Raw genomic sequence first — 15,040 nt, 5'->3', positions numbered from 1 at the left:
TGGATTTGGAAGGTTTTAGGCAAGATGGGGAAACCAAGCTGGAAAAAGAAACTGCACGGTTGCTTGGGGCCTGGCCCCGGACAGCCTCTCTTTCATTACTCGGGCATAAGCTGCTGCACGGGAGGGCGGGGCCAAGGCCCGCGGAGGCCCTCAGTGGCGAGCGCGCCCTCAGTCAAGATGGCGCCTAGAAGGCCTTAGACCTGGGGCGGCGCTGATTGGATGAGGGTCGGAGAACTTCCGGGAGTTCTCCATCCGATTGTGGGACAGCTGAGAGGAGTTTGCACGTGTATCGTGGTTCGAGTGGACTAGATGGAGACTGTCCCCAAGCCGGGCAGTCGTGTCCCGCCCAAGAAAGACAAACTTCAGGGCAAGAAGAAGGTAGTGATCTCCTTGGGGTGGAAGGGAAGTTTTTAGCTGCGGGGTTGGAGGGGCGGGGCGAGGGGCAGCGGACTATCGGGGATCCTGATCTGCCGGCAGAAACCGCGGCGATACTGGGAGGAGGAGACCACTCCGACCGCTGCCGAAGCTTCTCCAGGTCCCCCTCGTAAACGGAAGAGGAATCGAGAGCTCCGCCCCCAGAAGCCAAAGAACACTCACAGCACAAAGAAGTCTCGGATTTCCAAGAAGCCCCAGGTCCCGAAGAAACCACGGGAACGGAGGACTCCAGGGCCTCAGCGGAGCTTGTCTGGGGTGAGCCTGGAACCTGATAGGGTGGCAAGGCAAGTCGCCTTGTGCTTGAGGGTACGAGGGTTGAGCCTGTTTCCTAATTGCCTCCTGCCTGCCCCAGGCCCAGGACCCATTTGCAGGCCCCGCCCCCGTCCCTGTGGAGGTGGTTCAGAAGTTCTGTCGCCTTGACAAATCCAAAAAGGTGAGGACCAGTCGGAGAGTGGGGAGGGGTTGCAGGCAGGGAGTGTCTGGGTGAGTTGGATGGAGGCGGGGCCAGGTGGCTCTCCGGTGACCCGCATATCCCTTGGTTCTTTTCCCACTCCTTCTCCACCAACGATGTTGTAGCTGCCACGTTCTGAGACCAAAATCCGGAGCCGACTTGAGGCGGCTGAAGTTCAAGAAGAGGAAATAAGTGTCAAAGCTGCTCGTTCTGAGCTGCTGCTTGCTGAGGAACCTGGGTGAGTTCATTAGGACCCTAATGTGGGCCTCCCCAGCCCCTGCTTCATGGGGCTCTCGTTTCTCATTTTTATGTTGGTACACCCACTTCATATTAGGAAGCCTTAATGCACCCCTGATGCTCACTTGCAGGTTTCTGGAAGGAGAGGATGGGGAGGACACAGCAAAGATATGCCAGGCTGATATCGTGGAGGCTGTGGACATTGCAAGTGCAGCCAAAGTGAGCCTGAGGATGGAAAAGGGGCCAGTGGGTTGATGGATGCAGAGTAAGATGGGAGTGGGGACTAGAAAAAAAATTACCAAAGGGAGCCAGTTCTTTCTTTTTTTTCTTTTCTTTCTTTTCTAGCATTTTGACTTGAACTTGAGGCAGTTTGGACCCTACAGGCTTAATTACTCTCGAACTGGGAGGTAAGGAATTCCAGTTACTTCAGTCTTGCCCATCTCAGCCATACCAGTGTGTGTCTGGGTTGTTGATGTGGGGAGGGTCTTGTGATTTGCTTGCATGTGAGGGTGAGCGTGTATGGCAGCATCTCTGCTCTCACCTGACGAGGAGGAGCTGGCATGGGGCAGACCTCTGAGCCCAGGTGCCCCCCTGAACTGACACCCTGCCTGTCCTCCAACTACAACAGACACCTGGCTTTCGGAGGGCGCCGGGGTCATGTGGCCTCCCTTGACTGGGTGACAAAGAAGCTCATGTGCGAGATCAATGTCATGGAGGCAGTGCGGGACATCCGGTCAGTGGCCTCGGTCAGCAGCGGTGGGGCTGAGACAGCCTATCCCTGATTGAATGACAGCTGGTGACGCCCTTTCACGTTGTACCGTTACTCCGCTCCTCCCAGGTTTCTGCATTCGGAGGCACTGCTTGCTGTCGCCCAGAACCGCTGGCTTCACATTTACGACAACCAGGGCATCGAGCTCCATTGCATCCGCCGCTGTGACCGCATCACACGGCTTGAGTTCCTGCCTTTCCACTTCCTCCTGGCCACAGCTGTGAGTGGCTGCAGAGCACAGGGACCGGGTGGCAGCCCCTGAGAAGACTGACCATCCTCCCTTGGGGCCCCAGTAGAGGAAGGACAGAGGGCAATCAGGACTCATTTTCTCTCTCTCTCTCTTAGTCAGAGACAGGGTTTCTGACCTACCTGGATGTGTCAGTGGGAAAGATTGTGGCAGCTCTGAATGCTCGGGCTGGTCGGCTCGACGTCATGACTCAGAACCCTTACAACGCCGTCATCCAACTGGGACACAGCAATGGTTGGTCCCTGGGTGAACTTTGACCCTGACCATCCTGTCCTACTTTTCTTTTCTTTTGTTTTTTTTTTTTTTTTTTTGCAGCTTGAGGGATCTTAGTTCTCCGACCAGGGATTGAACTTGGGCCCTCGGCATTGAAAGCTCTGAGTACTAACCACTGGACCGCCAGGGAATGCCCCTGCTTTTCTTCTATATTTGCTTTTAACGGGTCCCTTCAGGTTGCTCCTCTGCTTCCCTCTCTTGTTACTTCTTGGCCTTGAGTCCCCATCTTTCCCAGGTTTAATCATCTCAGTGCCCTTTTAGTAACTAAAGTTCTCCTCTGATGCCCAGGGACTGTGTCTTTATGGAGCCCAGCCATGAAGGAGCCACTGGCAAAGATTCTCTGTCACCGTGGTGGGGTCCGGGCTGTGGCAGTAGATTCTACAGGCACGTAAGTCACTTGTTTGGGCCTGAGGTGCTGGGGGGTGAGGGGCAGTGTGGGTGTCACAGCTGGGCAGAAAGGAGTAGAAGGACCACAGACTCTGCAGCCCAGCTGCTTGGGTTTAAATCCTGGTGTTGTCCCTGACCAGCCACGTCAGCAAGCATGTTAGGTGACCTCGGTGTACCACACATTGTCCTCACCCTGAGACTGGGGATATGAGTGTCTCGCTCAAGGGCCAGAAGACTTTTTCTGTAAGGAGCCTGATAGTAAGTATTTTAGGCTTTGTTGGCAACGGGGCATAACTGAGTGATTTACGAAGGTCCTTAAATAACAAGAGGAAACAAAGGATTGCAAATTTTTAAGCAGTGAAATTAGAAAAATAATTGAATGCAATATTTTTGTAATACAGGTCTACTCATGAGAAGAATTGGATTCCTGTTTTTGAGAATAACATTTGGCTTAATTGGGGTTGAAAGTTATTGTCCCAAATCATCCAACTCAATTGCAAATGTTTATCTACAGATGCCGATCTGTTGAGAGATTTTGCATATGTTATCTTTGCAAACATCTTTTCGCACAGATAGATGATGAGATGAGTGGTACTTGAAACGCCCTCAAGTGAGATGCTTTACGTGGTGTCAGTCTTGACCACAATACCATGCTGTCTTAGCACAAAAAGCAGCCACAGAACAAGTAACTGAATGAGTGTGACTGTGTCCCAATAAATCTTTATTTGTAGTTGCTGACATTGGAGTTTTCAAATAATTTTCATGTTTCAAAATATATTTCTTTTGATTTTTTTTCCCAACAACTTAAAAATGTAAAAACCATTCCTTATGGCTTGTGGGCTGTACAGAAATAGGTGGTGCGCTGGCTTTGTTGGCTCATGGGCCGTAGTTTGCCAAGCCCAGGGCTTAGCTTAGAAAACTCTTGTAGGCATGAACGTGAGTTAAGGCCTATAGAGTTGATCATGGTGCCTGGTGGGTAGGGAGCGCTGTGTTTCATCATCTTTGTCAAAGACGATCGTCCTCTTTAGGTCTGGCTGGTGATGTGAAGGGTTGGGGGTGGCAGGTCTGCTTTGAATTTCCGCCTCACGACCGCTGTGAAGTCCTGACTGCTTTTCCCCTCCAGGGTCCCTCCAAGGTCTGTTTCTCACCCTTCTCGCTGTCTCACAGTTTCTAGCCTCCGGTTCTTCCTCCTTCTTGTGTGTCCTGGGTGTTGATGTCAGAATACTCTTTCCCACATGGCTTTCCTCCTTTTACACCATTGCTCAGGAATCTTCTACATTAAGTATTAACTCCATAACCTTACTTTTAAGTTGTTTGATAGAAAATCAGGAAGAAGAAAAGCCCAGTGGCTACCAACTTATGAAAGCCTGCCAGATGCTCAGGCCTCCTGGGCCCCCCATAGTTGTGTCTCTGTGGACAAGTGTTTTGCTTCTGCCCCTTTTACTCCATGTCTGTGCCAGTCTGGTGCTAGGAGTGTCGGGGGGCCCTGTCCTGAGGTCTTCTGCCTTCTGTGGGCCATTGGACCTGAGCTGGACTTGGCCTTTCCCGGGCTGCCTGGGTCAGCTACTCCTGCGCTCAGGGCTCCATCACTTCGTTCACGGAGGTTTGGTCAACAGCCTGACACCAGACAGCTCTGGTCCTTGGTCTTAGGCCCACCCCGGCTTAGCTCTGGTCCTCCTCAGGGGTGCCCCAGACCAGCCACAGGGGCTCCAGAGATGAGGCTGACTGTCGTCCTCAGCTGGCTTTCTGGAAGCTTGCATTAGGACTGGATTGGACTCGCAAAGCTGAGGTGTTTCTTGCAAGTTCAGTAGCGTGGTAGTGTGGCCTTGGATACCCATCTGGCCACTGGGTGGGCATTTGCACAGGGGATCCCAGAGCTGGGTGTGTTTGGGGCAAGAGCCAGCGTGTGCTCCTGAGTTGTTGGCTCAGTGAAGGGTGTGACCCTGTGTCCCAGGAGCCCTCCAGAAGTCCTGGTTTGTGCTGATGGCCTCTCCCTCGGGTGGAGCTGGGCTCTGTTTGTCTTGTCAGGACAAGTATCCAGCTGGGCCTATCTTTGGCCCCATCACAGGCCAAGTCTCTGCTCAAGTAGGAACTCCTTCTTAGTGTCTTCCTCCTGGGTTCCCAGCCAAGGCTAAGAGGAGGGTCTTTGGCTTCTGGCAAACATACATCCCCTGGCCTGGCTGGTCCCCCTTCAGCCTTCCTGAGGAGCAACTTGAACATCAATAGAAACTCCAACCTCTGCAAGTAAATGACTTGCATGGTCCATGCTTCCTTGAGAGGATTTGGTCACCAAACTTGCCCACCCTCCTTCCAGGGAAGGGGGCGGGGCAGGGCCCTCTATTGCATCACTTCCTTGCTTCCTAAGGAGGTTTTCTCAGGTCCATGCAGTCTCCACCTTGTGGCCTGTTATTGCCAGAGAGCAGCTTTGGGAACTATATCCCGTCCGACCTTCAGGAGCCCCTGCAATTTGTCCCCTCCTGGCCCTCCTGGCCCTATTTCCCACCAGCCCGGAAAACAAACCCCTGCTTCCATCTCCCTGTCTCCACGCTCTGATGTTCATTCATTTGTACCTGTTATACATGCATCTCTGTTTCTTGTGCTTTCTTGAGAATTACCTAGAATGGCTCAAATCCCACGAAGCCCTCCCTGACCACTGCCATGAGCCCTTCCCGCTGCTTACTGATGGGCTGCCTGTCTATGCGGTGGGACCTCACACCTGGGTGTAGATTGTCGTGTGTGTCCTCCCTTTCATTCACGTGTCGTGAGTGGGTAAGAGCAGAGACACTAAAGACACAGGTCTGACTTGAATTCTAGCTTTACCACTCAATCGTGATTTCCTTTCTCTGAGCTAGCTTCAGTTTCTTCTCTGTAAAAGGGAAATGAAGATAGTACAGCTGCGTGACGCCTCACTGAGAGGAGGCGCGTGGGGTGTGTGGTGTGATGGTAGTGATTACTGTCATTGTTGGTCTTCTTCTCCTCAACCAGACCTGATGCCTGGACTTGGCCACAGGCCTGCCCAGTAAGCTCATACTATGGATTAATCACCCCCCCTTGCCCCCAGGCACATGGCCACCTCTGGCTTGGACCACCAGCTGAAGATCTTTGACTTGCGAGGGACGTTCCAGCCTCTGAGCGCTCGGACCCTGCCCCAGGGAGCGGGGCACCTGGCCTTCTCCCAGCGGGGACTGCTGGCTGCAGGAACGGGCGATGTGGTCAACATATGGGCAGGACAGGGCAAGGCCAGCCCGCCGTCCCTGGAGCAGCCCTACCTCACCCACCGGCTCTCGGGCCACGTGCATGGCCTTCAGTTCTGCCCCTTTGAAGATGTGCTGGGAGTGGGGCACAGCGGGGGCATCACCAGCATGCTGGTCCCTGGTGAGTGGGCAGGGCTGGAGCTCAAAGTGGATGACCTCCGGATGGAAGCTGGAATGGGCGTGACCCTGAGAGAGCTGGGGGCCAGGGGCTTGCTCAGGCTGGAGCAGGTTCCTGTTTACAGTTCCGTGCTTCCTCCTCCCTCCAGGGGCTGCTGAGCCCAACTTCGACGGCCTGGAGAGTAACCCATACAGGAGCCGGAAGCAGCGCCAGGAGTGGGAGGTGAAGGCCCTACTGGAGAAGGTGAGGAAGTGGCTGTGTGTGGTTTGGGACCGGGGGTCTTGGGAAGAGTGGGCTTCAGCGGCGTCTCTGGTTTCCAGCCCTCTTTGGTGTCACCCTCCTGGGGCTCCTTACGCATTCCTGTCCCTCTGTGACACACCCAGGTACCTGCAGAGCTCATTTGTCTGGACCCACGAGCCCTGGCAGAGGTTGATGTCATCTCTCTGGAGCAGGAAAAGAAGGAACGGCTAGAGAGGCTGGTATGGAGCAGGCCCCCGAGGGCCCGGGCCTTCCTCACCCCCACATCCTGTCCCCACCATGTCCTCAGAAGTGCAGTTCCCTGCCTTGGAAGTCTGTTTCAGGTTTCACTTCTGTCCCCTCCCTCAGGGCTATGATCCCGACACCAAGCCTCCCTTCCAGCCAAAGCCAAAGCAGAAGGGCCGCAGCTCCACAGCAAGTCTGGTGAAGAGGAAGAGGAAGGTCATGGATGAGGAACACAGGGTAAGTGAGCACCTGGGGATGGGCCGGGCGGCCTGTGGGCTGTGCCCTCCTGCTTGTACCTTTGGCCTTGCCAGCCTGCCACTTCTCACCTCGCCCCTTTCTCCCCACTCCAGGACAAAGTCCGACAGAGCCTGGAGCAGCAGCCGCAGAAGCAAGAGAAGGCCAAGCCCGTGGGGGCCCGGCCATCTGCCCTGGACAGATTTGTGCGCTGAGTCAGGCTCCAGGGGTTCCTGGGAACAACATTCTCTCCCCAAGAGCACCTGTGGGGAATGACCTGTTCCCTGGAATGAGGAGGGAGCAGTGAGCCCCCTCCCCGACAGGGGGTGGAAAGCTGACTCCTGGGGGTGGCGGGGAGAGAGCTTGGTATTAAACAGGAAGGTGGGTTTTTGGATAACATGTCTGGATCATCCCGTGGACCTGTTCCCTTCCCATGTCCGGCCTGGGGCTGCTCTCGGACGCAAGGGGTCGTGGTGTCTTGCTTCTACCCTCACCCCTATCTTGTGGTCGCTGTGGCTTTAGTCTGGCTCTCTAGGGCCTTCCTCCAGGGAGAGGCTCTCCTCCCTCTCCCACATCCCTGGAGATGTCCTTTCCATCCAGCAGGCTCTGGTAGCCTTCAGGCTCCCCAGGTTTGTGATTGGAGACTCCTGGTGAGGACCACACTGTACTCAAGAGGAAAAGAGACAAGTTTATTGAGGGGCTTGTGCCCCTCCCCTGCCGTGGCTGGAGAGAACAACCCAGCATGTGTGGCTCTTCCTGATGACCATCTTTGGGGCTGGCAGGCCAGGCAGCCCCCTAGGTGTCTCCTGTATCCCTCAGTCTTCAGTAACAGACTAAGCATCTGATGTAGGGCAACCAATCGGCTGCAGCCAGCTAGAGCCTCTGCCTTGGGCCCAGGAGAGAGAAGGTGGTGAGGGTGCTGGCTGGACTCTCAGCTCCTCGCCCCTCTCCTGGGCACCCAGGCCCTCTCAGCTGTGAAGCCAGGCTATTACCCGGCATCGGAGGATGCCGAGGACTCCCTGGAGCCAGGAGCAGAAGGGTACAGTTCTTTCCCCGTCAGAGCCACCCACCAGCTTCCAGGCTTCCTGCATCTCCCAGGGGTCCAACTTGTGGGATGTCAGCAGGAATTTCCCATAGCAGCACCGATCCAGGGGGTAGTGGGTGGCACCAGCCAGCTTGACACAGTGGGTTGGGGCGAGGCCTCCTCGTCGGGCACTTAACCCCACAAAGACATCCTCCAGTGGCAGAGGGGGTGCCCGGCTGGCTACCTTCAGTATGAGCTGCACAGCAGAAGCCGATAGCACATAGCCCGTGCCTGAGGCGTAGGGGGGAAAGGGGCCCCAGGTGGGAGGCCACTGTTCCTCTGATATCTGGTGCTTGCCCCCTGGTGTCCGAGAGGGGTGCACCCGCCAATGCACACGGCCCAGGTACAAGAGAGGCATGGGCTGGCTCGCCAAGGTGGGGCCTCCTTCCCACTTTTCATCTCCAACTTTCGCCTTTCTCAGGGGCCCCATGCCCCTTTCCCATTGCTCCCAGCGGCCTCCTCGCCGGACCAGCTCTGATACCAGTTCGGGGACATTGACGAACACATCATCGTCGGTCTTGAGGATGTAGCGGGCCACAGGGCAGTGTTTGTCGGCCCAGTTCAGCCCGCTGAGGGTCTTGAGAGTGAGGTTGCGGTAGGAATCCTGGAAGGCCGCCTGCATTATGTCCCCCTGGGCCGCTGACTCCCGCGCCAGGTCGTTCCCGCGCGAGCCCCACCTGGGCTCTCCCAGCAGAAAGACAGTCTGCACCCTGAGCCCTCGGGCCTCGCGCAGCCGGCCCCACGAGGCCCGAATGGCGTTTCTCTGGTTCAGGTTCTCCGGGGCCGTGCAAACCAGGATTAGCAGGAAGGGCGGGGGGCCGGGACCGCCGCACGCCTCCTCGTTGGGGATCAGGAGGCGGGGCAGGGTCAGGGGCGGCCCCGGCGAGGCCGGGCCTGGGAGCAGGGAGGCTAGCGAGAGGCTCAGGAGCTCCTCCCCGATGCCCGAGGGCCCAAAGAGCGTCCAGACAATCACGAGCAGCAGGGCTGCCAGGAGGAGGCGCCGGAAGAGGCTGAGGCGCATGGTGCGGCGCAGTCAGAGGGGACCTGGAGGGAAAGATGGAATGCGGTTAGAGGGCGGAGAGTGCAGCTCTAGGACACTTGGGTCCCTAACCGGCCACGCCACGGCTTGGGGGGGGCCGAGGGTACGGCCTGTACCAGCGCCCTTAGGTGCCGGCGCGGGAGGCGGCGCGGCGGGGCCCATGGCTGCAGCTGGGGGGAGGTTACCTTGTCGGCTCGGCCGCGGAGGCCCGGCTCCATGGCCGGCGGGTTTCCGCTTCACCAGTCACCTCCCCCGTCCTCGGCAGCGGCCTAGTCCCGCCCCTCTCGCTGGGAGGGCGTGGCGTGCGCGTCCCCGGCAACCCTGTCAGAAGCTTCGCAGCCGCGCGGCAAGCAGAATGCAGAGAGGAGGGAGCGGGTGGTGCAGAAGTGGGGTCTTCCCCGAAACTGGGCAAGAATGGAATTGGACCCGCGGGCCTCGGGCACAACGGGCGAACGCTGTGCAGCCGGAACGGCAGCGGCTGCCTCGCAACCATGTGCCACCCACCCCCACCCTGCTGCTCAGTTCTTCCGGGTCACCAAAATCAGCATCTCCCACCAACTCGCAGAAACCTAGGGTGGTAAAGACCTGGAAATACTCACCTAAGCGGCAACCCGCTAGGCTCAACTACCTACACAAGCCTCAACACCCTGCAAGCCAACAATAGGGAGCCTAGTCTTGAAAAACATGAGGGCTCCTCCTCGAGGATGAGCCTGTTGGTTGCCCCTTCTCCCACCCACCTGGAGAGCGGGCACCACTAAGTAAAACGTTGCTTCCCATAGTGGGGAGTGGCAACAGCATAGCTTTAACCAAGACCAAGGACACTGGGCAGCTGAGTGGGGAAATCAAGCAGGAGGGAAAATGACCAACAGGGCCCAGTGTGAGAACATGTTCCCTATTAGTGTCTCCAGAAAAATGCAAAGAACCATAAAGAAGGAAACCATAACTGTATGAACTATTTATTAACAGACAATGCCCACAAATTTATTTCTTCTTGGACACGCCCACAGTGCGGCCACGGCGGCCTGTGGTCTTGGTGTGCTGGCCTCGTACACGAAGTCTGCAGGTGAGAAAAGAGAAGGGTTACAGGTCTTACACCATACAAAACAAACGCCTGGGAAAAGACAAGAGCATGAGAATTCCCTGGGAGTCTAGGGACAGGCAGAGATGAGCCCCCACCCCACTCACCCCCAGAAGTGGCGTAGCCCTCGGTGGGCCCTAATCTTCTTCAGTCGCTCCAGGTCTTCACGGAGCTTGTTGTCCAGACCGTTGGCCAGGACCTGGATACAGAGGAGATGGTGAGGTATGCTCGTTCTACCCCCTGGCTTATGACCAATTCTAACTGGACACCCTGCTTTTCTCTGATCTCTCCCATCTTAATACACACCTGGCTGTATTTTCCATCCTTCACGTCCTTCTGTCTGTTTAAGAACCAGTCTGGGATCTTGTATTGGCGTGGATTCTGCATAATGGTGATCACACGTTCCACCTGGCAGGCAGGACAAGGGTCAGGTCCAGATGGTCTCCCCGCCCCCTCCCCATAGGCCCAACCCCTAGCCCCCCTTCCTTGTCCTCACCTCATCCTCAGTGAGCTCTCCTGCCCTCTTGGTGAGGTCGATGTCTGCTTTCCTCAACACCACATGAGCATATCTTCGCCCCACACCCTGAGGAAAGGTTTCAGAGTCGGATGAGTCTGATTTTTTGGGTTTCCTTTAAAGACCCATGATTCAAAAAGCACAGAAAGGTAGGTCCTAAAATAACCTAGTGCCTTATACTTTTCCAGATACAAAGCCTAATCATTAAAAGAGAAAAAGTTTTGTTCAGAGGCAGGGCTGGACCAGAGAACTTGGGGCAGATACCCCTTGAAAGCAGAATCTTTTTTTCCCACGTTGCCCAGCATACAGACGTAGTTGTAAATGCTGCTGTTAAGACAATACAGCAGCACCCAAGAATGGCACCTCCTAATTTCTGCATCGTGGAGGATGAAGCTGATGTCCCTCAGAGCTGATGTAGCACCAAGGCAGCAAGACTAGGGTATTTTCAATTAATAGGGTTGATTAAGGGGTAGGAATGTCAGTTGCTCACGATGTCTAAGGGCCACGCGCCATGATCCTTTGGGCAGGTCACTGCACGATCAAAATAAACGAACACTTAAATCGGTGACATCGTATCACCACCACCACTGGTACTCCTTGCCACCTGAATTCACAAGCCAAATAGACTTGGATAGTGAAGGACTGTGTGCTGGGTTGAATAGTGTCCCACCAAATGTATGTCCATCCGAAACCTCAAGACGTTACTTTATTTTGAAATATAGTTTGTTAAAATGAGGTCATACTGGATTAAATCCAATGACTGGTGTTCTTATCAAAGGAGAGGACACAGACACAGAGGGAAGAAGGCATGTGATAAGAGGCGAGACACTAGAGTGATGCAGCTGTAACACAAAGAAACCAAGGATGTTTGGCATCCAGAACTGAGAGATTAAGTTTCTGTTGTTTGAAGCCAACCAGTCTGTGTTACAAGGGCCCCAGGAAACTGAAATAGATGGTATTTCCTCTCTGTAAGAAAGTGCCCAGGTAGTCAAATTACCAGATTGATTTGGAAGAGACTAGGATCTTAAGTCTCTCTCAAACTTTAATTCTCTTCCTTCTACTTTTTTTTTTTTAATTTTTTTTTTTAACTTTGGGTTTATTTATTTATTTATTTTTATGGCTGTGTTGGGTCTTTGTTTCTGTGTGAGGGCTTTCTCTAGTTGCGGCAAGTGGGGGCCACTCTTCATCGCGGTGCGCGGGCCTCTCACTATCGCGGCCTCTCTTGTTGCGGAGCACAGGCTCCAGACGCGCAGGCTCAGTAATTGTGGCTCACGGGCCCAGTTGCTCCACGGCATGTGGGATCTTCCCAGACCAGGGCTCGAACCCGTATTCTCTGCATTGGCAGGCAGATTCTCAACCACTGCGCCACCAGGGAAGCCCCCTTCTACTTTTAAGTGTTTAAAACTTTCCATAAACAAGTTCTTCAAAAAGTTGCTGTCAAGCTAAGATTTTGAAAGCCCTATTTAGATACTGGCTTGCCAACTTCCTAAGTTAGACCCCCAGATCCCCTTTACTCTGCCCCAAGCAGACCACCCTTATTGTCTCCATCCAGAAGAGTACACTACAGGAAATCATCACTTTCTGATCTTTGTATCTCAAGGGCCTGGACCATATAACAGAAGAGTTGATACTAACACTTCATACTAGTCTCTGAAACCCAGTCATTGTGACCAATTCCGACCCCCTCCATGTTTCCAAACAATCCACAGACAACAGTTATCATCCTTATTTAGAGAAAGAGCAGAACAACCAGCCTTAAGGAATATTCATAGCAAAAGTGTACAAATGGAAACAAAACAACAAAGGGATCATGGCACAGAATAACCTTGCAGGTGTGTATTACCTCTCAGCAAATACCCTCTTCTGCTTGTGCCAACTTCAATACTTCACCTTTCCCTGGCCAATTAACCTTGCTCCTCTAACTACATTTTTTTGAGGAACCCCTCCTTATACTCAACCTCCCCCCAGGCAACTTTCTTCCAACTTCTAAGTATTACCCCGCCCTGCATTCCAGATCATTAACAAAAGACCACCTGCAAAGGTGGTGGAGCAACAGGGCTCCCATACACTTCTGGTAGAAAGTGTAAATTGATATGACCACTTTGGAAAACTGTTTAGCAGTACTTACTAAAGCTAAACATATACATGTCCTATATACCTACCAGAAATGTAGATGGATGTTCTTTTTTTTTTTTTTTTAGATGGATGTTCTTTAAGAACGTATATGTACATGTACTAGAACATTTGTAACAGCACTATATGTAATAGCTAAAAACTGCCCCCACCCCGCAAAAGACCACTTGCAAGCTTCAGTTGTCTCACCAGAGGAAGAGCCAGCAAAGGCTGACGTTCCGCACAATTAGCAATGGCCCTAGTACCTGTCTATATCTAATCTTTCCCAGTGATAAGTAGGCCATCAAGTTAATAAAAAGATTTCTTATCAAAATACTCATTAAGTATCGGAAACTGCTTTGGTTAAACTGTTTTAAGCTGACTACAAAGGTTGACACATACTTAAGGTAACAAATAACAAACTAATTAATTTCAAAGAGGCAGAGGAAGGGTTTAACAGAAGCATCCTACTAACCATGCTCATCTTTTATTTTCACTATCTCATCTACAGCCTTTAAAAAGGGAACAGGCAACCTCACAGATACAGTGGGCTCAGTTCCAGACCATGCCAAACAGTGACTATTGCAATAAAGGGAGCTACACAATATATTTTGGTTTCCCAGCACATGTAAAACTTATGTAGTCTATTAAGGGAGCAATAGCCTTATGTCTCAAAAAACCCCATACATACCTTAATTAAAAGATACCTTATTACTATAAAGTGGTAACCATCACCTGAGCCTTCAGCAAGTCTAAGTATTTTTGCAATAGTTAACACCAAAGGCCACTGATCACAGATCACCATTAACAAATATAGCAATGAAAACGTGTGAAATATTGCAAGAATTACCAAAATGTGACAGAGACACCAAGTGAGCAAATGCTGTTGGAAAACTGACTTGAGACAGGGTTGCCACAAAAAAACACATTATTGCTAAGCACGATAAAATGAGGTAAGCCTGTACTGTATTTCACACTGCCTTACTAGTTTCACAGAACAGAAGGAAGCAGTCTTCATATGTACCATTTAAGAATGAAAGCTGTGCTCCTTGAATTACAGAATGAAAAAGTAAATGCGATGGATCTTATAAAGAAAAGCTTATGATATACTGTTTTAAATGAACAACCTATCTATAAAATACTTATAATGGTGTCCTGTCATGACATAGTGACACCTCCCATCTCCCAACTTAGAGTCTCTCGGCATTTCTACTCACCCTTCAAAATGTACAATTATCCAATTCCTAGGATATACACATTTTCCAGGAAGGGTTGCTGTTATGATGCACTGGGGGAGAGGGGCAGAAACCAAATCTAGCACGGACCTTACAAGCTGATTGATGGCTGATGGTCCAGGAAGTTTTTAGTGAATTCAGGTAGACAACCAAACCCATTCCCCAGCCCCTAGGTGAAATACATTGGCTTGACCTGAGACTATTCTTTGGCTTTTATCACTTACCTTTTGGGGCAAATGTGGTTAAGGGGTTAAGGGGACTAGTTGCGCTCTTAACCATTCTTTTTTTACCCAGCAGACGAGGTGATCTGGTTGGGACTTCCTCCACCTTGCCTTAACGACAGCTCAATTGTTAACAACCCAAGTTTCACTTACAACCCAAGCAGCCCTTACCCTACTTTACCTTAATTGCAGTAATGGCGAAGGCAATTTTCCGCCGCCCATCGATGTTGGTGTTGAGTACTCGCAAAATGTGCTGGAACTTCTCGGGGATTACTAGAGACTGACAGAGATTCGGGGAGAAATTAGACACCGTGAACTACCATTAAACCGTAACCTCAAACACGAGCGTTAAGCTTGTCACACAGAGAGCAAGAAGCCCCCGTCAGGTTTTCACGACACAAAAAACTCCTCAGTCCTGCAGACAGGAGGAGCATCAAGTGTTCAGGCTGGGAAAAACGCAACCTCCGGGAGGAAGCACGTCTCCTGCCCGTTCCCAAAGTACACTCTGAGTGGCGGAGGCCGGAGGTCCCCACTCACACCCAAGCCTTTCCAGCGCCTGGGAAGTGACTTCCTCCGGCCCCACTCCCCAGAACTGGATGTCTTTAGTCGTCCTTTTCCAGGGGTGCGATCCAAGGCTCCACACGGAAAGCTGCAGGCCCCCAGGGTAGGACATTTTCCGCCCCCTGACAGCAGACTTTCCTTGCCCCGGTTCCGATGTCGCCAGATCCCCGTACCGACTCCAGTCTCACCATGGCGGCGGCCCCAGCGGCGGCGTGTAGGCCTCCAGTGGAAGAGAGAACGGAAGTGACGTAGCAGCACTATATCGCTACCAGTCGGAAGGGGCGGAGCGATCTTGATGAGGAGCTTCC

The 15,040-nt window shown here is 52.8% G+C and overlaps 3 protein-coding genes across 4 annotated transcripts; 1 reads left to right on the top strand and 2 right to left on the bottom strand.

The window, feature by feature from the left end:
• The first annotated feature begins 216 nt into the window (after nucleotides 1–216).
• On the top strand, nucleotides 217–7,287 carry WDR46 (WD repeat domain 46). Its single transcript, XM_007186899.3, has 15 exons — nucleotides 217–378; nucleotides 478–690; nucleotides 788–868; nucleotides 1,012–1,124; nucleotides 1,255–1,342; nucleotides 1,469–1,530; nucleotides 1,752–1,856; nucleotides 1,962–2,112; nucleotides 2,238–2,373; nucleotides 2,701–2,800; nucleotides 5,861–6,174; nucleotides 6,320–6,414; nucleotides 6,555–6,650; nucleotides 6,778–6,891; nucleotides 7,005–7,287. The coding sequence occupies exons 1-15, from the start codon at nucleotides 310–312 to the stop codon at nucleotides 7,101–7,103; spliced, it is 1,836 nt and encodes a 611-aa protein (XP_007186961.1). The 5' UTR covers nucleotides 217–309; the 3' UTR covers nucleotides 7,104–7,287.
• A 107-nt stretch (nucleotides 7,288–7,394) lies between these two features.
• Nucleotides 7,395–9,680, bottom strand: B3GALT4 (beta-1,3-galactosyltransferase 4). Its single transcript, XM_057555490.1, has 2 exons — nucleotides 9,197–9,680; nucleotides 7,395–9,016 (listed from the first exon to the last, which is right to left on the bottom strand). The coding sequence occupies exon 2, from the start codon at nucleotides 8,991–8,993 to the stop codon at nucleotides 7,857–7,859; it is 1,137 nt and encodes a 378-aa protein (XP_057411473.1). The 5' UTR covers nucleotides 8,994–9,016; nucleotides 9,197–9,680; the 3' UTR covers nucleotides 7,395–7,856.
• Nucleotides 9,681–9,951: 271 nt separating this feature from the next.
• RPS18 (ribosomal protein S18) lies at nucleotides 9,952–15,004 on the bottom strand. Of its 2 annotated transcripts, none has more exons than XM_007186901.2 (6): nucleotides 14,921–15,004; nucleotides 14,353–14,451; nucleotides 10,586–10,672; nucleotides 10,396–10,497; nucleotides 10,197–10,288; nucleotides 9,952–10,068 (listed from the first exon to the last, which is right to left on the bottom strand). In XM_007186901.2, the coding sequence occupies exons 1-6, from the start codon at nucleotides 14,921–14,923 to the stop codon at nucleotides 9,993–9,995; spliced, it is 459 nt and encodes a 152-aa protein (XP_007186963.1). In that variant the 5' UTR covers nucleotides 14,924–15,004; the 3' UTR covers nucleotides 9,952–9,992. The 2 variants fall into 2 exon arrangements, with proteins under 2 accessions (XP_007186963.1, XP_028023476.1); XM_028167675.2 differs by having other exon boundaries at nucleotides 14,906–14,977.
• Nucleotides 15,005–15,040: the final 36 nt, after the last annotated feature.

The sequence above is a fragment of the Balaenoptera acutorostrata genome, chromosome 10 (genome assembly GCF_949987535.1).
Source record: "Balaenoptera acutorostrata chromosome 10, mBalAcu1.1, whole genome shotgun sequence".
In the NCBI taxonomy this organism is placed as follows: domain Eukaryota; kingdom Metazoa; phylum Chordata; class Mammalia; order Artiodactyla; family Balaenopteridae; genus Balaenoptera; species Balaenoptera acutorostrata.
This window is presented reverse-complemented; position numbering and strand designations above follow the sequence as displayed.

Coding starts and splice junctions, on each gene's coding strand:
- WDR46 (XM_007186899.3), top strand. CDS start 310: ATGGAGACTGTCCCCAAGCCGGGCAGTCGTGTCCCGCCCAAGAAAGAC. Junction 869..1,011: donor GCCTTGACAAATCCAAAAAG/GTGAGGACCAGT, acceptor ACGATGTTGTAG/CTGCCACGTTCTGAGACCAA. Junction 1,343..1,468: donor ACATTGCAAGTGCAGCCAAA/GTGAGCCTGAGG, acceptor TTTCTTTTCTAG/CATTTTGACTTGAACTTGAG.
- B3GALT4 (XM_057555490.1), bottom strand. CDS start 8,993: ATGCGCCTCAGCCTCTTCCGGCGCCTCCTCCTGGCAGCCCTGCTGCTC.
- RPS18 (XM_028167675.2), bottom strand. Junction 10,673..14,352: donor TCGCCATTACTGCAATTAAG/GTAAAGTAGGGT, acceptor ACCTTTCCTCAG/GGTGTGGGGCGAAGATATGC. Junction 10,498..10,585: donor GAGAGCTCACTGAGGATGAG/GTGAGGACAAGG, acceptor CCTGCCTGCCAG/GTGGAACGTGTGATCACCAT.